The sequence below is a fragment of the Anabrus simplex genome, chromosome 1 (assembly GCF_040414725.1).
Source record: "Anabrus simplex isolate iqAnaSimp1 chromosome 1, ASM4041472v1, whole genome shotgun sequence".
Taxonomy (NCBI): Eukaryota; Metazoa; Arthropoda; class Insecta; order Orthoptera; family Tettigoniidae; genus Anabrus; species Anabrus simplex.
Window position 1 is genome coordinate 281,958,547 of NC_090265.1, and position 23,120 is coordinate 281,981,666.

The following is a 23,120-nucleotide window of genomic DNA, read 5'->3' on the forward strand; positions in this document are numbered from 1 at the left end:
CTATTTGGCAGAAAATTCAAAGGTATTCTTGAAAATCTATCCACTCAGTCAGGACATCACTGTATATGTCTTCTCCTAATCAGTGTCGCCTAAAAACTGCATGCCTAATAGAATCTGTGAACAGGTATCTTAAGAATTAGTGACGTCGACATTATTTAAAGTTATAACAAGGGAAATATAAAATTAATACTTATAGTAGATACATATGCAACATATTTCAAGTAACATTACAAATGGCATACTCCGACCTACAGTGTATTGATTAAGGAAAATACATACCTGACTAATTTTCAAAGTACTGAAAGCTGTGTTCCCGATCAATAACGCTAATGATGACAGACACGATCAGAAAGAGAAAAATGAGATTCTTTGGTCACACAATGACGCTGGATAATAGCAGATTTATAAAACTCATTTCAACTACGGTTCAAGAGCAAGAATTGTAACCAGTGAAACGAAGTAATAAAATCAATGTGAGTGAAGAAAAAAAAAGAAAGGGATATCGCTGTGACAGAAGATATAACACACAGAAATATTTTCAGAAAACTGATACGAAAAAGGGTTCCCGGGGGGAGTAGAGAGGAAGGGAAGTGACAGGAAAGGGGAAGCAGCAAAATGAATCAATGAAGAGCTATTGAAACGCAAGAAAAGAAGTTCTAAAATAAATGTATAGGATTAATTTACACGGTCCTTAGATGGCCTAATCCCCCTTGTGTGGGTCTGTCGTCAGAGGCCAGCGAAAAGGAGCCCCTGGGGCGTGGGTTGGTAACCACGGGATCATTAGTTGAGTCCTGGCATTGCTTCCACTGTCCGATTCGTTGGCTGAACAGTCAGCGTACTGGCCTTCGGTTCAGAGGGTCCCGGGTTCGATTTCCGGCCGGGTCGGGGATTTTAACCTTAATTGGTTAATTCGTACGGCACGGGGGCTGGGTGGATGTGTTGTCTTCATCATCATTTCATCCTCATCACGACGCGCAGGTCGCCTACGGGAGTCAAATAGAAAGACCTGCACGTCCTGGGACATCCCGGCACTAAAAGCCATACGACATTTCATTTCATTGCTTCCACTTACTTGTGCCAGGCTCCTCACTTTCATCTATCATATCCGAACTCCTAAGGTCAGCTCGTGTTCTTTTCCGACCCCGATAGTATTAGCCGTCGAGTATTTCATGTTCACGCTCTTCGTGGCCCTTGTCTTTCTTTGGTTGATACCTTCATCTTTCGAAGTGTTGATCCCCTTCCATTTTTTCCTTCTAATTAATGTTAGTAGAGAATAGTTGCCCAGTTGTACTTCCAGTTACAATAATAATCACCACAACCACCACCACCACCACCACCTTAGACGGCATAATTCGAAAAAACTGAAAGAAAGGTAAGTAGTACGGGTGAAAAAGTCGTCACACTGAGCACACGATACTCCAGTAACTGCAGACCATGGACCAAAGTACTCACTGGGTTATACTGTAAAACCAGTCTTAAAGAGAATCGCAAAGACCAGGACATTTTCACCCTAAAGCCAGGTTTCCGTTTAATGAAGGTGATTTATTTGCACTAACACGCCAAGTATTATCAGAATACATTAAACTGTTCAGCAATCTAATCATTTTCTTACCGGTACGGTAGACACTCGAATACACATCAAACATTATTAAAAAACATAGGCTATAACTTACTTAATTTTCCTACCGGCACACTTCTATAGGCCAGCAGTTAAGTAGGGTGTTCTCAGTCGCAGTGGTCTTACTGTTGACTGCCTGACTTTTCACTAGAACTTTAGCCTCAGAAATTACAACAAAAATATCCGAATAGTTCCACCGTAGGGCGTTTTCCTGTAGTCGTTTAAATTGCTGATAACATTTTGACAAGTCTTCAGTCTACACTCAATCGTTTCTCCTCTTTATCTTTTTCCCGCAGTGAGAACTATCGAACCACAGGTGTTGAATTCCAGAGATGATAGCTATTTGTCGAGTGCCATAAGGAAAGTGGATTATCCAGCCGATCCAGACAGTCGAAGGAAACTCCCACCAGTCAATCCCCAAAACGAAGATCGGGAAAGAAGGAATGTACTGTGCTACAAGCAGTATAGTACGCGCAAATTTTAGTGATACCTGGCGTTACGGAGGTGAGGAGTAAGGAGGGAGCTCTCCCAGTTCCGGTAATACTGCCGGCTGAATGGAAATGAAATATGAATTGAATCGATAGTATGGTCGATCGATATAAATTTTCTAAACCTTTCTTATCTTAAGCCAACAACTGTGTCACACACACATTATATAACATTTCTTGATGCGAATCTCGTTCCTAGCATGAATTCTATAGTTTGGCTTTGCTGTGTAAATCAACAACACTACTAGTATGTAAAGTGTACGCCAGATATCTCACGGCGATGCATAAGCGATTCATAGTTTGTGTTTCAAACATTGCCAATACGAATCACGAAGATAACCTAGGTCTACCGATTCAGCACTAGGGAGCCCAGGTGTCACTAAACGTTGCGCGTACTATATCTTCCCTTGCATCACAGACCGTCTATACTGAAAGTCAAGTCAAGAGCTTAGGAAAAGTATCCTTCCGCATGTGAGCATATCCCCTGTTCCCTCTTCCCGTCTCCGTTCTCCATCTCCGCCAGGACCAGCTTGTTATTAACGTCGTGCGTCTATCTGACAAGTACTTCATTCTCAAATAGTGAAGCATCAAAAGAAATCACTTCCTTTCACATAGCTGTACTTTGATTACGTACCATACCTATTTATTCCTTTATTGACCAATATATACATACAGATTACTGACGAATACCGAGGCAAGAGAAGCAAGGTTTATTTTTATTTCATAAAGCAATTTGTGTGAGGCACATGGGGACTTAGAACATAAGTGTACGACTGCGCTCTCGTGCTACGACTGTCAGTGGCAGTTCAACAAGCTGAAAAACCCACCTGTGAGTGGGATTGCAAAATACAATGTTTCCAGGAATGTTGTTAATATTGTAGTCTCGTCATTCGGAAGGTAAAAACGAACTCACGATCCCCTCATGACAACATTTCTGCAGTTAGAGAGCGATTACGAATATAAAGTACAAATTATTATTATTATTATTATTATTATTATTATTATTATTATTATTATTATTATTATTATTATCATCATCATCGAATACGCCAAGGATCCTATTCCCATACCGTGTTAACGCCCTTCCCGTTTTATTTACGGCGAGTGCATAGTTCGAACTGAGCTGACACACAGGCCTACTGACGAACAACCGAACGAGCATGCAGCTTAGTTGAATGACATTTTCCTTATCACCTTGACTGCTTGTTTACATAATGAGGCACTTTCATAAAACTAAATGTTCAGCGACTTTACAGAAACATGTCATCAAAAAGGCTCACGACATACAGCCACAGGAGAACGTACGATATAGCACCACAAGAAAACATAAGAATTCCCTTTCGACCTTTCGCTGGAGACTTGGATTTTCCGTGGAGTTTAAATTCTACGCGAGCGGCGTAAGCACTGTACACAGAAACGCCGGTCAGCTGCGCGGTCTTTTTCACCACGTCTTAGTCCACAGCGGATTCTAATCTCGTAGGCTACTGTAAACGTTTAAAACAATGTGTTTAGATTTCCTACTTAATTTTTCTCCACTTTTGTTAGCTTTAAAATATTTCACAGGGGACTCCAGCGCCACAGCATCACACACGTGTTGCATACAGCTGGTAGCCATTATGAATACTGAACTGTTGTTGCAACCAGTATTGCCAACAGTTTTCTTGTATCCATTTTCAACGTCGCAAATATTATGCGAACTTATCAGCAATGGAATGAACTCGAACAAAGCTTACCAAGTACACAGTGCAATAAGATATCAATCTCATATTAAATTATTATTATTTTGCTACATGCGCCACTGAGAACAGTAACTATTCATAGCCATCTACGTATGAAATATAGGAGTTGGTAACGAACCCGAATAACATACAACATGTGATATCTTTTCCACATTTATACAGGGCAAAATTTTTTAATTCGTCAAGTCAGTTCACCAGAATATCTAACCAAACGGAAGGAATCTTCTGACTTCAGGAACAAGTAACAAACCTAAGGAACTATTTAGCGCTGCGGAAGCCTTTTCACCGACCAGAAGTCTGACTAACATCAAAGGGACCGCTAAGGTCTTGAGTTGACTCTCAGTATAGAGCAGTGTTTCTCAACCGCCGGGCCGCTACCTAGTAGGCCTACTGGACCCTGGCATCAATAATACCGGGCCTCGAGATATTCTCCTGGAATTTGTTATTCTACTTGTCTACGTATTTTTCACGAATGAATATACGTATTTTACAGTGGTAATGTTCTTGGGATAATAATTTTCGTGATTGTGTCAAAAAATGTAGACACAGGTCGTTAGTTAATTGTAAAATATAAAATTTAACTAAATATCAGTAGCAAATAGGAGTAGCCAAGTCACTTATTATTGAATGATAGGGAAATTTTTCAACATAGAAATCTTTCAACATTCGGGAAAAGAAATGCCGAGTCTTAGATGCCGAAGTTTCAATATTCCTCAGTTAATTCCAGTCGAGAAATAAAATTAGTATTGTTTTTTCTCTCTGTACGATCTTACGTCTGTAGCAAGCCTGTCATCGTCGTTGAAATACATTTTAGACTTGGAGTAAAAGTTATAAAATGAACTGGAGATGCATCCTTTGTCGCGGACTTTACTTTTATATGTTTCAAAATTTGTGAAGTTCATGTTTACATGCTCTGTTCTGTATTATGTTTTTCTTTTCACGAGAGATTAGAGAGTCTGCTATAGAAGTTAAATCCGTTCTACAGCTCCAGAGTTTTAGTCCGATGGGAAGAGGATTACCGTACCATATTTATACACAAAACTGTAACAGTAGCTTTTAGTGATGTGGTATTAACCAACTAGAAACATTTTGGCATATAAAACTAAACTGAGACACAATTGATCTGTACTTTGGAGCAATTTATTTCCGGATTACAGAGACCAAGGGGATTAATGTCATTGTCGCCAATGTTTACCGCACACAGGTTATGTTCTGCCTGATCGGATTTTCAGAATTAATCACAGATTACAACTGTATATAAAATGACGCTAAAAAGAGCAATTGTGTCCATCGGAAGGGGTATTGTATCCTTTGTGGATTACCTCTTCTTTTTATGGTGCTCCATGTCGGATTATTGATGAATGGCATATGTCAGGTAGCCACTCACTCAATATGATTGTGTTCGGGCGGTAATCCCGGAGTTGACTGTGCGTGTGCTGTGTACATAGTTGATAGCATCGTAATGGGAAAGCTGACTCGTGTATTCACAGCACTGTGAACAGCCTGTCTGCCCGTATCAGTTTGTGACTTCCGTACTTCCCTCAAGAAAATTACACATTCAAATAGAGTAGCTCATGTAACTAATACATACATAGGCCAACCTTTTTTTTTTCAAGTTGTGTAGGCCTAAATATTCCAATGGTTACCATTAAGAATTATAGAATTAGCTAAATTAAATAATTTCGTGAACTTTTGCTATAGTCATGTTATTGCTAGTGGCTTTACGAAGCACCGACACAGATAGGTCTTGTGGCGACGATGGGATAGGAAAGGCCTAGGAGTTGGAAGCAAGCGGCCGTGGCCTCAGTTAAGGTACAGCCCCAGCATGTGCTTGGTGTGAAAATGGGAAACAACGGAAAACCATCTTCAGGGCTGCCGACAGTGATATTCGAACCCACTATCTCTCGGGTCCAAGCTCACAGCCGCACGGCCCACTCGCCCGGTAGTCATGTCATTATAACAATCTGCATCATTCTCAGCATCATTATTATTAGAGTATTGTTAATAATATTATCATTATTAAGTAGTTTTACGATATCTCATTCCTGTTCATTTAAATTTTGTACTAGTGAATACTGCTTGTAAAATCTTGTGTTTTCTCGTTAAGCGGAATAGAGAGCCTGATATTTTAAATCCTGTCAGGTAAAATAAATCGCGTCTGTTCTCTTCTATTCTAGCCATATACATTTTGTTATAGGCTGTTACTAGGTTTCCATGCTTATTCACAAGCTGGAAGTAACGGACACAAACGTAGCAAAAGTGATTGTCAGTACAAACAGGCGGGAACAATGGCTGGAGCGGTCAAGCAATGAGGAGATAAGTGCTAATTTAGCAATGGACTTGATGAATGAAGCTGTGCATATTAATAAGTATAATGTAAAGTGAATGGAGGATGATAGGTTACCAAATTATATTCTATACTAGACTTAACTAAAGTTGGTCTCTGACAGGTAAGGTTGGAGGGAGGAGCACTGCACGTGCCATTTCACGATGTTGCCACATTCCAGCATTCCTTTCTACATGATCTTACCGCTCGCTTCCGGCTCACTTGTTCCCTCCTTTATTCTGACCGCTGTGATCTGTTGTAGACTACCAGGCCAGGCGATGTCGTCCCATTTGCGATCACTTTTATACAAACTATCAGGTTCTTATCAGAGACACTGACAGGTTTGGCAACTCCCAGCAAGACGAGCTGCCCTGGAGTTTTTTTTTTTTTTTTTGCTATGGGCTTTACGTCGCACCGACACAGATAGGTCTTATGGCGACGATGGGATAGGAAAGGCCTGGGAGTTGGAAGGAAGCGGCCGTGGCCTTAATTAAGGTACAGCCCCAGCATTTACCTGGTGTGAAAATGGGAAACCACGGAAAACCATTTTCAGGGCTACCGATAGTGGGATTCGAACCTACTATCTCCCGGATGCAAGCTCACAGCCGCGCGCCTCTACACGCACGGCCAACTCGCCCGGTCCCTGGAGTTTTATCTCCATGGCAACCGCAGTCGCCCCACCCTTGTTTCCATGGCAACCACACAGCCACTCCCTTTATCCCGCCTCGGCAGGCAGTAAACGGACCTCCTTCTAAGAAATGTCAGACACCAACTCTTATTATTAGCAGTATAGACTGCCTTTAAACTATCAGTCTCTAGGACTCTGTGAATTGATGGCTGGTTTCACAATCTTCTTTTTGTAACCAGGTCTGTTGTCTCGTTTAATTCCACTCATCATACCTTAAAGTTAAGTATCAACCTCGCCCTTGGTCTCCGTCTACTACTTCTCGATCCTGACTCAGTCCGGTGTATTTGAAGGTTCTCAAATACATCAGTCCCGTGTCGGTAGATTTACTGCCACGTAAAAGAACTCCTGCGGGACAAAATTCCTATATCATTATTATTATTATTATTATCATTATTATTATTATTATTATTATTATTATTATTATTATTATTATTATTATTATTATTCTCTTACCCCACTATGGACGAGTCCGTTGTTCTTCTTTGTAACCTACCCTCGTCCATTCGCCTTACATTGTATCCCACCACCGAAGTTCGCTTATTCGCACAGCTTCATCTACGAAGTTCATTTCTAACTTAGGCATGTGGCTACTCTATGGCAGAGGAAGCCTTAGGTTTTCTTTAATCTACATTGTGATGGTTATTGGAACCATTCTCCTTCCTAGTGAATCAAACGCGCGGGCGCCACCGCGACTAAAATGCAAAGCAATCTTTGATTCCGAAAACATACCGTACACGTAACATTTCAATTCCAGCGTTTTTAACTGCGCAAGATACTTCTTAATGAAGTGTAAACATTACAATAACATGGGATCAATCGGATTGCTCTGGTGTAGTACAGAGGATGTCAGCGTCTAGATGCAGCTCATATCATTCACGAATTCCTGTACCCAGTCCTACTGTATTTCCCGTGTCACTTGCCGCATTTCAGTCAGCAGCGAGGAAAATAATAGAGACTCGCGATAAGGAAGCTTTTAGAGGAAGCTGGAAGCTGGTTAACCCTGGACAATGTGTCCAGAATTATTTGGAATGGGCAACTACAAGAATCTTCTGCAGGCCTGTATAAGGAACTCACCTGGCGCACGTAGACGTCTTGAGTGAGTCGGTGTTGCGTCAATCGCGAGTGAAAATAAGCAGTACGAGACACTCACAAGTCCGTGACGAGTCATTGGTTGGGAGTAAGTCCGTCAGTCGGCTAAGCGGACTTCAACGATGCTTCATATTGTAAACTGTTCTGGAACTACACTGCGCTGTGAGAAGTCGAGTGGACAACGAGAGTTCGAGACGCTGGTGTTCGTGTGTGTAAAATCTGTGTGGAGTGGAAAACTCAAATGCGACATCAATTCTGTCCAAAATACGTGTCAATATTGTCACTGGGAAACAAAATATGGTATAAGCTATGGTAACATGAGGGTCAGACGTTATCTGCTTGAAAAAAAACGAAAAAAAAAAAGATGTACTTTCAAGTATTAGCGAAATGATATAATTTATTCCACAGGAATGTATGATGCTATTGTTACTAACAAATATATTGTTGAGGGTTATCAGGGTCCTTAAAACTTAAATATTACTACACAGAGAGGTAGCGTGTTTAACTATCCACTAAATTTATTGAAATACCGGTACTACTTACAATTTATAAGAAGTTACAGTTATAAAATTTTAATAATATTATTTAGGCCTAGCTTACTTTTTTGCTTGGAAGCCATATTTCTAGTATTGTGCACCTTGAGTTCTAAATCATCATCTTTTAAACTTTTTTACTAGTTACTTAGGGCCGGGACTTTAGGTAGATTTGGCCCACTTTTAGGCCTGATGCCTTTCCTGACACTAAATCTGCATATGGAGATGTATTCACTATTGCGAGTTTCTATGGTGGTTGGTAATGTGATCGGACCTGGGGTCCTCTGAAATGAAGGTTGACCAGTCTGCCAGACACCTTGAGTTCGAAATATTTCCAGATTTGCTCTCACAACCTCTACATCTTTCTGATCTTTCTGGTATACAAATTAGTTATATTTCTTCGTATACGGCACCATGAAGAGTCGATCTGACGGCAAATCTCTTGTTAATAATGAAATTGCTGCCAGCAATATGAATTGTATTTTTCACCTTCTTCATTAATCATGGAACGTAGAGAAAACCTCACTATCCGTATTTTATTTTAGTTGAGAAAACAGTTCCTTACTCGTAAAGTGAAGAAATCGCGTAGTTGCGAAGTTTGGTATTCATTAACTGCACTGTACCAACAGTCGGTGGCGCTCTGTGTTGAGCCACTTATGTGTAGTGCTGTACCCCCACCTCTAGCGGGGCGCTAATCCCACCCCGAGGCTGCACTGCGTATCCCCGGCGGGCACACACAGACACACGCACACAGCCAATCAGCTTTACGCGGGGCAAATCGGATTGAAGCGGCAACAAGCTGGAGTACTTGATCCCTACCGTCATGCAGACCAATTAATTTACCGACAGAAGGATTGAGGGCCTGCTATATACATCGAGATTTACATGAAAAAGCGCCAGCAGTTGATATTAGGCCTCTTTGAAACGGCTTATTGGCCTGAAACAGTGCTACTCGGCTCTGCCACCTGCCAATTGCTACAGCAAAATTATTCGCTGTTCCATCACTATTACATGTCTCCTGCGAGTATTTACAGAGGTACAAACGAGGAACGGGTGTAGTGCGTCCGTCAAAAACACAGTATTTGAAGAGAGCATATTTTCAGACAGATACCTGGGAATTACGCACTTGTTGGAGTAAAAGTATGTCTGGTACGTTTTAGTAAATATTCAGCATTTATGGTGTAACTGTGCGAATAATAATGCCGATGATCTATCGCAGTGAAGAACTAGAAGCTATTATTAGGTTATTTTTTCGGGTTAGGTAGAGTTGCTGTTTTATGTATAGTTTGCTGTCGGTTCTAATGCGCTATAGTATTCTTTATCAAGACGACGAATGTACCCCACTCATTAGCAGGTACCACGGAACCTAAATGAACTATTCAAGTAGGGGCACATCGGTTGCCTTGATAGAGAATAGTGCAGTGTATTCGAATCGTCGGCGACGTGTAGATAGGCCTAAAGCAACAACATGGTCTGACCCGGAGGGGGAACCGCTTCATGATGATGCTTGTTGTTTAAAGGGGCTTAACATCTAAGGTCATCGGCCCCGGAAGGGGAACCGAAGACCAACATTCACGTCTATCGTAGTTGAGGAGCAAAAATGTGTGGGGGCTATCCGAGTAAATATTATGGTTGGTTAGGGGGTACAACAGAAATGTGCGGGGTCTATCCAAGTAAATATCTATCAGATATGGTATAGTTGGGGAACTGAAATATGGATGCTCTATCCAACTAATATATGACATCTGTGTTGTAGTTGGGTAAATAAAAGTAAGCATGACCTAGGTTAATTTTATTTTATATTGATTTCTTCCTACAGCAAATACGTGATGAGAGATCACTATAGGACATTAGGTTCAGCAATAATGGGTTAATAAAAAGGTGTGGACATTTTGTTTTATAATTCGGAGAGTGAGTTGTGTTATAGCCCAAAAGGGTACGTATGTATTTCTACCCCTTCGTACGGTTTCCTGATACGGGATCGGGGTGAGGTGAGATGAAATTAGCCTACATGGCATGTGTTTGTAGCCGAATATACTCTAGCAAGCAGGAGTGCTGCCTCAATATTCCAGCGGAGTCTCTCAGTACTGTGGTTGCAGTACCGATCCTGAAGGCCTTCGATAACTCAAACTGTTTGCGGAAGGACTCAAAGAAACGTGGAATGGTTCCTCTGGTGGTGGTGGTGGTGGTGGTGGTGGTGGTGGTGGTGGTGGTGGTGGTGGTGGTGATTATAATTTTAAGAGGAAGTACAACTAGACAACCATCCTCTATATAACACTAATTAGAGAAGGAAAAATGGAAGGGATCCGACACTTCGGAAAATGAAGGTATCGGCCAAAGAAAGACAAGGGTCATAAAAGGCGTGAAAATCAATTGCTCCCTATGCCTCCATACGTAATGCCATTGGGGTCGGAAAAGAACAAGAGTTGACGAAGCGATGTCAAATAGAAGAGATGTAAATGAGGAAGCTGACAAAGCTAAGTGGAAGGAATGCCAATACTCAGCTAAGGGCCCTGTGGTCGCCAACCCACCCAACCCATAGGGGGATGGATCCTCTGGTGCCAACCATCAAACCAAAAATTGTGTTACTTTTCAGATGGCATTTCTCTTTAAAATATTCTATTGTTGGCTCATACTTCAGTCTCCTCTCTAAACCTTCTTATTCAGGTTGGCTCTCATGAGTCTGAAATCTGACAGTACAGTAAATTCTATGTTGTTTGTATCCTTGAGATGAATTTTGTCTAAAGGCGGTGTTGTCAATCCGCCTATTAGAATTATTTATAGGTGGTGTATCTCTTTTCTTTCAAGGTATTAACAATTGCTGTGGTATAGGTGCCTGTTAGGTTATCAACCCGGAGGTTGACTGGATCCTGAAACAGCACCGTCAAAATTATTGTGAAAATCTCTGGTGGCACTAAGGTGTGAGGCAGCTTGCCAGTGCTTTCCTCATAGCGCCAGAAAATCTATTGCAGCACTATTGAGCCCATGAGAAATACCTTTCCTAATATCCTGACGTACTAGTCGTGTTCTAGATATTCTTTATCGCCACTCTTACCTCGCCAACGGCCGTAGCCGTGTTGAAACACCGGATCCCGTGAGATCTCCGAAGTTAAGCAACATTGGGCGTGGTCAGGAGTTGGATGGGTTGCCACGCGCTGTTTGGGGAGGTGGGGTAAGCGAATGAAGGAGCTGCTCAGGAACACCTCTACGGAGGTTCGGACCTGCCTTCGTGCAGAATAACCCTTACCTACTCTTATCTGGCCTAGGCCAAGAGAAAGCCGTAACGATATCGAAAGAGCAAGAGGTGTAGTGGTGTAAGTAGCCTATAGCAGTAAATAGAGTATTTGGCAGGGCTTTTGAAGTAAATGTGCAGTACTGTGGATATGGTCCACGTGCTGACAATTCCTTACATTGCAATATTTGTGACAATTTCATTCACAACCTTTGAGCTCGGTGTTCGTGACAATTACGGACAGATCCATTGCCAACAAAATTTTAATTTTACTAACCAACAAATATTGCATCGTATAAATTACAGTTCTATTATAAATACTAAAATATTCTGAGGATAAAATATAACTTTTGAAGTTTCAAAAAAATATTTTTGAAGTTTAAAATGTTTATAGAAATTCGACTAAACGACATAAATCATCCATATAAGTTTACACAATTAAAGAAAACTAGGAGTGAAGAAAATGATTGATAAAACGCGAATCCCGTTATAGAAATTCGACTTACCCAGGTTCCACTTTGCTGGAATAAATTCTGTCAGGGTAAGTAACTTTATCAATAAAGTCGGTACTGTCAATTGCAATATGCTTGCAAGTTTTTCTCAATAATTATCATCGAGGATCGAGTGCAAAGTTCTCATACAGTATCATCAGTTCATCAGGCTGAAGTTCTCTCAACATCCTGTCTGAATGATGTGACCTTGGCATTGAGATTTCATTACATCAGAAATATTTCTGCTGCCAATGTTATCGGATTTGCGGGTCACTGAATGCTGTGTCCAGAGCCGAGAAAAGTGTTGACATCACCGACAAATTCTCCTCGTGGTTCCTTTGCATGAACTTCGATCTTCGTAGCTACAATTTCTGGAAAAATAATTCATTTTTCGGACAGACTTGGGAAGAGGAGTCGTCACTTAACTAGGAAAGGGCCCCTAGTATTTCTATTCCAAGTTGGCCAATAAATTCGACAATGTCACCCCGTCGATATTATTCCTAGCTTATCTCCAGTACTGTTCTAATGATAGTAACTACATTACTGCTCATTTGGTGAGTTCGAGATAATGGTCAAGTTTTTCTTTCTCTAGTCACACTAGCTGACTCGCGGTAGGTTTCCGGTGGCAGCGGGATAGGAAGGGACTAGATTTATTCTACTGTTAATATTTTATGGCCTCAGTTACGTTGCCTACTGAAGTGGTGCGATATAGGCTGCCTGCCTACCAATTTCGATATTCCGATTGTACTGCTCTCTAGTGGAAATCATGGCTGAGTCAGTTTTGTCACATAACGCTCAGTGTACCACCAGAGATCATTAACATGCCTACAACTGGACATGGAGTGCCAGATTTTTTAAAATCACCATTCCAAAGTCTATTAACTCAGCTGGGATCGAACCGGCGATCTTGGGATTACGAGAGGGACACTCTGCCACTGGCGACAGAGGCGGCTGCTACCGAAGATTCTGTAGATTAACCAAAAAAAAAAAAAAAAAAAAATAACCCAATGGCGGCACCGTACCTAATGCTGTAATGCTGTCCCCAACATTCCTGCAACTTACACACCACACATAACACTATCCTCCATCACAATAACACGCAGTTACCTACACATGGCAGATGCCGCCCACATTCATCGGGGGGTCTGCCTTACAAGAGCTGCACTCGGCTAGAAGTAGCCGATTTTTTTTTAAATGTACCTAATGATTATACTAGGCAAGATGAAGGTTAGGGGAGTTTGCCATTGCCTTCCTGAGCCAGAAAGTACCATTGCAACACCATTAACCCTTTAATGAGTATATTTATTAGAATCTAGATGAATTTTGCGTGCTCTGAATGTCATTATTTAGCACCGCGCATATCTTAGTAGTTTGTACTGTATACAGTCACAGCTATATGTAAAACTCGGACTCCAATAAAAGCCAAATTTTACTCTGACCTGGGCCAAGAGTTAGATGCAGAAGTACTCCATCTGTCAAGAAATGACAACAGACATATTCATATTGTTAGGTATTTCATCATTCTTTGTTTTAGGCTATTATTGTTACATGTCGTAAAAATAACAAACAAGCCACAAATATTGAATGTATGTACCTACATTTACGGAATGATATTTCATATCTGTGTTAACTTCTTTAGCGTACGTATCAACTCCACGAATTCAACACCTCGGCCCATCAAAGGATAGGATAAATGAAAGTGAGTAGCGTGGCACAAGTAAGCAGAAGCAATGCCAGGACTCAGCTAAGGGCCCCGTGGTCGCCAACCCACGCTCCCAAGTTAAGAGCTCAAGCGGCCCCTTTTAGTCTCCTCATACGACATGCGGGGGATATCGTGGATGTATTCTATCACCCCCTCTCACAGGGTGTTTAATAAATATAACTGATGATACATTGTTTATTAGAAGTCTTGATCGATATGATGTTACCGAGCTCGATAGCTGTAGTCATGGTTTTCCGTGATTTCCCATTTTGAATCCAGGCAATTGCTGTATCTGAATTAAGGCCACGGCTGCTTCCTTCTCACTTCTAGCCCTTTCCTGTCCCTTCTTCGCCATAAGATATATCTGAGTCGGTATGATGTAAAGCAAGTTGTAAAAAAGATAAAAAGATGATGTTAATATTAATTTGACTGAATACCCTCTCGCGCCCAGTCACTCGTATAGGAATAACTTGTGAACAGCTTAGCATGCAGTGTCCATCGAACTCTACGTAATCTATGAAGGCATTTATCACAGATGAAGAAGAAAGTTTAAACTTCTACAGCTTCTCCAAAAGTAGATGGCATTTTAGCATTCCAGAGAAAGAGTAATATGGCGACGAGAGAAAGAGAAGCCACGAGCGAATGGCCTGTTGAGTAACTGTGCTGTGTAGACGCAGGCCATATACAGTAATACAAGTGAAGTCATCTCCGAACAGGCCATGAAGACCCTTGGAGGGGCGAATAGTATAGGTTTCCACTATCCGTAACCTCGGCACTTGATGAGGTAGAGTGGTTAGCTCTACATCCGGTCGCCTTTGCCCCCAGAAATTAACCTGGTACTCATTTTTGGTGTAGGATGAATGAACCTCAGGACCATATGTACCTCCAGAAGAGGAAATCTCGTTTCTTAATGTTTACGATTTCCTGACGGGGAATCGAACCGACGTTCTTCCGGGTGAACCGAGCAAGCCTTTTACCGCCTCGGCCAGGCGAGCTCTGGCACTCCTGGACACAGGTGTTGATCGTTCGTCAATCATTGCTGAGATGGTCATCTCAGCGGGGATGAACAATATAGTGAAACTGACCTAAACTTTTAAGATGAATGCTTGAAACATATCAAATTAATTTGACGTTAGGAATGGATATCATTTATCTCCTTGTTTGCTATGTTTCAGACCTGAACGCCGACTACCTGGACGCGCCATTCGTTCGAGGAGGGCCCGCGACGCCGGGGATGCCCGGTTCTAATGGCCAACAGCGCACCAAGCGTATGCGCACCTCCTTCAAACACCATCAGTTGCGCACCATGAAGTCCTACTTCGCCATCAATCATAATCCGGACGCCAAAGACTTGAAGCAGCTGTCACAGAAAACAGGGCTTCCTAAAAGAGTGTTACAGGTAAGAGATTTTCACTGTTATTTTGTTTATCTTTCCTAAATCTTACTGCCATCGCACTAACAACGCCCCTTCTCCTTTAATTGATATCCCCCTAATTCAACCCCCTCTCAGAATAATGGAGCAAGTGATATAGCCTTTAAATGACATCCTATGAAAAACTAAATTTATTTAATTAATTAATTAATTAATTTACACATTTATTTATTTATATGGTGCCTTTCTTAATGAGGAGGGAGGGACTCTCAGATCTCTCTTCAAACAGTGATGTAATAATATCACGTTTAGAATGTATTTACAATTACTAATCCAAACTTCATTAATAATGTTACGATAATACATATGAATATGATGCTAGCTCTGTATTATACGAGACTGGCTGCCTAAATGTAATAATGATAATAGAAATACGAACATCGACTGGAATAAATTAGCTAAGAAACGAGGCAGTAAAAATGGAAAGTGATACTCTGATTTTCTTTATTATGTGAATAATAATAATAATAATAATAATAATAATAATAATAATAATAATAATAATAATAATAATAATCATAATCATCATCATTCAGAACCATAGCAATATTATTAAAATAATAAAATATGAATAAAATAAAGTACTTAATCGCCTCACGCTTTGCCTAAATTGTAATCTAATTCAAAAGAAAATGAAATGGCGTATGGCTTTTAGTGCAGGGAGATCCCAGGACGGGTTCGGCTCGCCAGGTGCAGGTCTTGTGAGTTGACGCCCGTAGGCGACCCGCGCGTTGTGATGAGGATGAAATGATGATGAAAACAACACATACACCCAGCCTCCGTGCTAGGGAAATTAACCAATGATGGTTAAAATTCCAGACCCTGCCGGGAATCGAACCCGAGACCCAGCACGCTAACAATGGAACTGGCCAATATAATTCAAAATATATGAATAAATTACTGACATACTTAAAATAAACTAAACTAATCAAACAATTTGTCGAAATGTCCGTAGTATGACCGCCACAGTTCATCAGAATGGTTCCCTCGAATTTTAATAGAGCATGCTAATTCTTTCTCTCCCAGGACGTGTACATAAAGCCGCGTACTCCTACATCTGCTTCAGGCCTCACCTAACCTTCTGAAAACGACTAAATAGGCAGGAACTGCATCTAGGCTCATCAATAACACCACTGATTCTGAAATAGCAATTATATTCTGAACAATTTGCTGTCCTACATCGTTCCTGGAAGTTTGTAACATCTTCACGGGTACACTCTGTGTATATAATGCGCTCATTAAGCGAAATTTAAAACGAATGATACATTACAAAGCAACGCGAATAGAAACGAAACCACTTTTCCATTTACGAAAATCAAATTATCATAAATGTCTCTCGGCCACACCCACCCATCAACGGCTGCTAATTTCAAACGACCACCAGTCATAAGACAGCCTGCACGGTTTCTAGGTAACATTGTCTGGCCATGCATCCATACCTTACATCGCAGCCTGCACGGTTGCTAGGTAACATTGTCTGGCCATACATCCATACCTTACATCACAGCCTGCACGGTTGCTAGGTAACATTGTCTGGCTATGCATCCGTACCTTACATCACAGCCTGCACGGTTGCTAGGTAACATTGTCTGGCCATGCATCCATACCTTGAATCACAGCCTGCACGGTTGCTAGGTAACATTGTCTTGCCATGCATCCATACCTTACATCACAGCCTGCATGGTTGCTAGGTAACATTCTCTGGCCATGCATCCATACCTTACATCACAGCCTGCACGGTTGCTAGGTAACATTGTCTGGCCATGCATCCATACCTTGAATCACAGCCTGCACGGTTGCTAGGTAACATTGTCTGGCCATGCATCCATACCTTACATCACAGCCTGCACGGTTGCTAGGTAACATTGTCTGGCCATGCATCCATACCTTACATCGCAGCCTGCACGGTTGCTAGGTAACATTGTCTGGCCATGCATCCATACCTTACATCGCAGCCTGCACGGTTGCTAGGTAACATTGTCTGGCCATGCATCCATACCTTACATCGCAGTCTGCACGGTTGCTAGGTAACATTGTCTGGTCATGCATCCATTTTTTTTTGCTATTGGCTTTACGTCGCACCGACACAGTTATGTCTTAAGGCGACGATGGGACAGGAAAGAGCTAGGACTGGGAAGGAAGCGACCGTGGCCTTAATTAAGGTACAGCCCCAGCATTTGCCTGGTGTGAAAATAGGAAACCGCGGAAAACCATCTTCAGGGCTGCCGACAGTGGGGCTCGAACCCGCTATCTCCCGAATACTGGATACTGGCCGCACTTAAGCGACTGCAACTATCAAGCTCGGTGGTCATGCATCCATACCTTACATCGCAGCCTGCGCGGTTGCTAGGTAACATTGTCTGACCATGCATCCATACCTTACATCACAGCCTGCACGGTTGCTAGGTAACATTGTCTGGCCATGTATCCATACCTTACATCACAGCCTGCACGGTTGCTAGGTAACATTGTCTGGCCATGCATCCATACCTTACATCACAGCCTGTATGGTTGCTAGGTAACATTGTCTGGCCATGTATCCATACCTTACATCACAGCCTGCACGGTTGCTAGGTAACATTGTCTGGCCATGCATCCATACCTTACATCACAGCCTGTATGGTTGCTAGGTAACATTGTCTGGCCATGCATCCATACCTTACATCGCAGCCTCCACGGATGCTAGGTAACATTGTCTGGCCATGCATCCATACCTTACATCGCAGCCTCCACGGATGCTAGGTAACATTGTCTGGCCATGCATCCATACCTTACATCGCAGCCTCCACGGATGCTAGGTAACATTGTCTGGCCATGCATCCATACCTTACATCACAGCCTGCACGGTCACTAGGGTTACACTTCCGTCACGCATTTTGTGACGCTAACCACCGCATTGCAAAATTTCAGATGACTCCCTTCCATTAACACATAACCTATTTATGTCAAATATCTATCCAATGATGCCTTATTTAGTGAGTTACGTTTTATGTTAGTTGAGGAAAAAGGTTTTGACAACAGAAATTATACAGTATCGCTTTACAGGTATGAACGAGAAGTTTGGGAACTCGATGAAGATCAGCTTAGTGACTTAGCTGAACCTCTGTACCAATCGCCAAAAGCATGCATCGAAAAAGGCAATTTAACAGATACGAAATGAATTATCATCTATGAGTCAAAAATGTTGTGATAATCTGTCCGAAAAAGCTGTTAATGGAATTTGTTCAGTAGAAACCGCAGGTGGTCTGTCCAAAATTTTGTGGTACCCATACTGAACGGCAAGCTGAAATATTGGTTGACTTTTCTAACATGCTTTACTGACTGACTTATAGGCCTATGTACGATAAGACAATTTGTGAATGAATACTGATAACAGTTGTTGTAACCAAGGTTGAGATTTACAAAACACAACTTTATTATTCGCTTCAAATGCAAAATACACTATTTACACAAATAAAACTGAAATTTAACTTGAAGCAAAATGAATTAGGAATCTTGAGAAAGAGTCTAGCTGTTGTACACTATATACAAGTTTACAGTATTTACATCCACTTCTATCTCGAAAAGATAGTCCTTGATATGAAAAGTCGATAGTCGAAAACTATCCGAAGTACTGACATAAATGTTTTGGAAAGTCCTTCCTTGCTGAGTTCATAAAAGCAAGTTCAATGTTGGAAGAATTCTTACTTGGCGAAACCAAGGGAGCTTGCATTAATTAAGGAAATATGACGGTATGTAATAGTATGACCTGGATATGGGCAGCGGAATAAGAGGAGCGGTGACCAGAGGTGATACCTCGTACTGCCAGAAATTCAGTCCACCTGGCCGAAGCACATTTTCAAGAGGAGTAGCCTCCGTGCTCGACGTAGGGTGTATTCTGGAGCTGGACACCGGGGCAAGTGGGCATCTGGACAGGCTGGGAGTTCCTCTTTATATTACACACACGATGGTTCAGGCACGCGCACTGAGGGCTGCGCGTCGAGGCTAGAAGAATGACACTTGGCGCGCGTGTAGCTGGCTGGCGGAGCGAGCAGGGAGCGCCGGACATACAACAACAGTATTGTCTAAACTACATGTTATCCTCTTGGGCATTAGGTCACTTTTTCTTTCTTTTTGTGCGTGGCCTTCGGAGAGGCCTGGAGCAGGTCTTTCGAATTGACGCCTGGTAGGCAAACTGCGCGCCTGGGAGATGGGGCACTATCCGTGATGACTTCTAATGCTGAAGACGGTACATATACACAGGCACCGAAACATCGGAATTAACGAAAGGAGGTTAAAATCCGTAAGCCGGCCGGGAATCGAATCCAGGACCTTTTGGACTAAAGGCCAGCACGCTAGGCATTTAGCCACGGAGCTCAGACAGGTAACTGTTAAAACTCAACAGACTGCATGTAGATACGAACCCCATAAGACAAGTTGTAATAATGTCTTACCAATGCATAAATTATCACGCCCTGCAATCAGATCAACCTTCAGACTGAATACTTGTGTATAGGCCAAGTCCATTTTAGAAGTAGTGTGAGGAGAACAAATCCTCCTGCAACTGACGTTCGTTTCCTATGCCAGTTAACTCCACGTGGATAAAATCAAAGTAGGCTCTTTAATTGGTTGAACTACGTTTACGTTCTAAAGGTCGAGCGCACGCATGTTATATTGATCGTGGTGTGGATTGGTTAAAGCTCATAAAGCAGTCGTTGGTGGTTCAACCAATCCAAAAAGCAAACCCCATGGCACTACAGCCCTTGAAGGGCCTTGGCCTACCAAGCGACCGCTGCTCAGCCCGAAGGCCTGCAGATTGTGAGGGGACGTGTGGTCAGCACGACGAATCCTCTCGGCCGTTATTCTTGGCTTTCTAGACCGGGGCCGCTATATCACCGTCAGATAGCTCCTCAATTCTAATCACGTAGGCTGAGTGGACCTCGAACCAGCCCTCAGGTCCAGGTAAAAACCCCTGAGCTGGCCGGGAATCGAACCCGGGGCCTCCGGGTAAGAGGCAGGCACACTACCCCTACACCACGGGGCCGGCTGGTTCAACCAATAGAAAACTGTTTTATATCTTACTTCAACCAGTTATGAAAGAACCTATTTTGTTTTAATCCACGTGTATTTAGTCTGTACAGCAGATGTGTTCTTCCCACTCTGTTTTAAAATCTCAAGTAGGCCTGTGTCTGTCTAAAATGGACTGTAGGAGGATGATCATCTCAGAATGTGAACATTAAGAGCATAAAGCAATGTGAATTGGGTTGGGAACGGGTTGACAAGGAAACCATCTTCGTAGAAACTAAAGGGTTTTCCATACAATGTTGCTTTTGTTGCAGTATATTACTACATTTGAGAAGTTTTCGGGAGGTCAGTTACAGGACATCAAATTTAACGAACATTTCTTCTGAACATCTAGTGAAGGGATAACTCTCCGGCCATTCAGTAAGTGCCTTTCATTTGTCGAATGTCCAGCGCCATGGCCGACGGATCTCGGGTTCCATTCCCGGCTAGGTAGTGGGATTTCAGCTGTAAGTGGTTACTTATATTGACTCTGGGATTGGGTGTTTATGCTTTCCCCAATATTCCTGCAACTCGCATGCTACATACAACATTATCCCCTCGGCGAACATAGCCAACACTCATCCGAGGGTCTGCCTTATAAGGGCTTCATCGAGCCGTATTAGGCACGTGAAATAATAATAATAATAATAATAATAATAATAATAATAATAAATTCTTAAAAATTATTAATAATTAATAATTCATTAATTGGTAACTAATAGTAATAATCTTAATCAATAAATAAAATTCTTCTTCTTCTTATTATTATTATTATTAGGTATTATTTGCTGGCGTCCGCCTCTGTGGTGTAGTGGTTAGCGTGATTAGCTGCCACCCCCGGAGGCCCGGGTTCGATTCCCGGCTCTGCCTCGAAATTTGAAAAGTGGTACGAGGGCTGGAACGGGGTCCACTCAGCCTCGGGAGGTCAACTGAGTAGAGGTGGGTTCGATTCCCACCTCAGCCATCCTGGAAGTGGTTTTCCGTGGTTTCCCACTTCTCCTCCAGGCGAATGCCGGGATGGTACCTAACTTAAGGCCACGGCCGCTTCCTTCCCTCTTCCTTGCCTCTCCCTTCCAATCTTCCCATCCCTCCACAAGGCCCCTGTTCAGCATAGCAGGTGAGGCCGCCTGGGCGAGGTACTGGTCATACTCCCCAGTTGTATCCCCCGACCAAGAGTCTGAAGCTCCAGGACACTGCCCTTGAGGCGGTAGAGGTGGGATCCCTCGCTAAGTCCGAGGGAAAAACCGAACCTGGAGGGTAAACAGATGATGATGATGATGATTATTTGCTGGCGGACCTAGGGTTTACAGTGCACTATGTCTTCTGGTATGCGCTAGAGCAATTTTGTTACTTTCACTGATATGTCTCAGCTTTATCCTTGGCTTTGACAAAATGAAAGTGACTGAGGTATGAGTGATGCTAGTAATGCCATTCCTTCTGCAGCCAGTCCCTGCTATGAATGGTGTGAAAATGTTGTTCATAGGGTCGGTTGGTGCATGCATTTCAGTGGGCTTGGCAGACTGATATGTAATAGCAACTTCTGGCTTGGTGAGGAAAGCAACGGGAAACTACCTCACTCCTCATTTCCCTAGTACGCCTCTTCAGTGATGCCTAGGCCATCTATGACAGCTGATGGCGGAGCTGTTGAGGATCCAACCAGCCTTCGGGCTGAGGACTAAACATGCATACATCGTCGCTGTTCGGGGAGAAGGTCATATCTCACAATTGTATTCCTATCCATTATTTGCTTTAAGATTGGTCACGCCTCCGAATCACATATGGACATGCCGTCCATCAGAAGAATTTTCGTTGTGTTCATTTTCGTATGCTAATGTGCAAAGGAAAATGAACCTGAAGTGCATTATACTGTAGGAGTGCATAAATAAGTCGTGCAAACATACACATCTAGAGTGTGGTATGGTAAGATTCGTTTTCCTTTACACGTAAGCATAGGAAAATTGTTCTGATGGACTGCATATCCATATGTGATTCGGAGGTGTGACCAGTCTGAAGGAAAATAATGGATACGAAGAGCTTTGTGAGATATGACCTTTTGCCCGAACAGCGACGATATGTCGATTCAATCTATACTACAACTACCACCACTACTAGTGCTACTCTAACCAGTCTATAGTATTTCATGAACATCGAATACAGCCATTTGTAAATCGTCAGTTTGCACAGAAACCCAGCGTAGCATTCTCGTCCCATTAAGTTGCTTAACATCGTGTTAAAATAAAAATGGCTAGAAGATATCTGGTGTTCCTTACATATTAATAACTTAACCCTCTATTGCATGAATTATTTTTCGTTTTCGTTTGGTGAAGCTTTAATGTTCAACATACGTCCAGTGTTTTAAAGGTACCACCAATTCTTAACTGGGGCTAATAGCTTAACACTCGTATGTGAAGTGGATTGCCATAGTTGAATATATATACGATTTTTCACAAGTTTACGCTAAGCCATGGGTACATACTGCGGTACAACTTGCGCGATCGTAGGTCGGGAACGTCTTTGAGGCTGAGCCAGAGGTACTCCTGAAGCCTGTGGTAATATGGTGGGGAGGGCCCACGTAAAATAGACGGTAGTTGGTACGCGTGGATGTTGACGGGGTGGAAGGAGGTTGTAGGTCTGTTTTGTCTTATGTAAAAAGAAAAAAAAAAGGCATCACTGGGATATATGTTTAATTGATTGTACAGTTGAAGGTGTGCCGTAAAACTACCTCTGTCTACAATACAG

General features: G+C 42.3%; 1 protein-coding gene across 1 annotated transcript in view; it reads left to right on the top strand.

The window, feature by feature from the left end:
- The window catches only part of ap (apterous), a 659,168-nt gene that overhangs the window by 609,819 nt on the left and 26,229 nt on the right, over positions 1-23,120 (top strand). Inside the window, exon 4 of the mRNA XM_067140597.2 lies at positions 15,082-15,305. Within this exon, the coding sequence (XP_066996698.1) occupies positions 15,082-15,305 (224 nt within the window). The remainder of the gene's footprint in view (positions 1-15,081; positions 15,306-23,120) is intronic.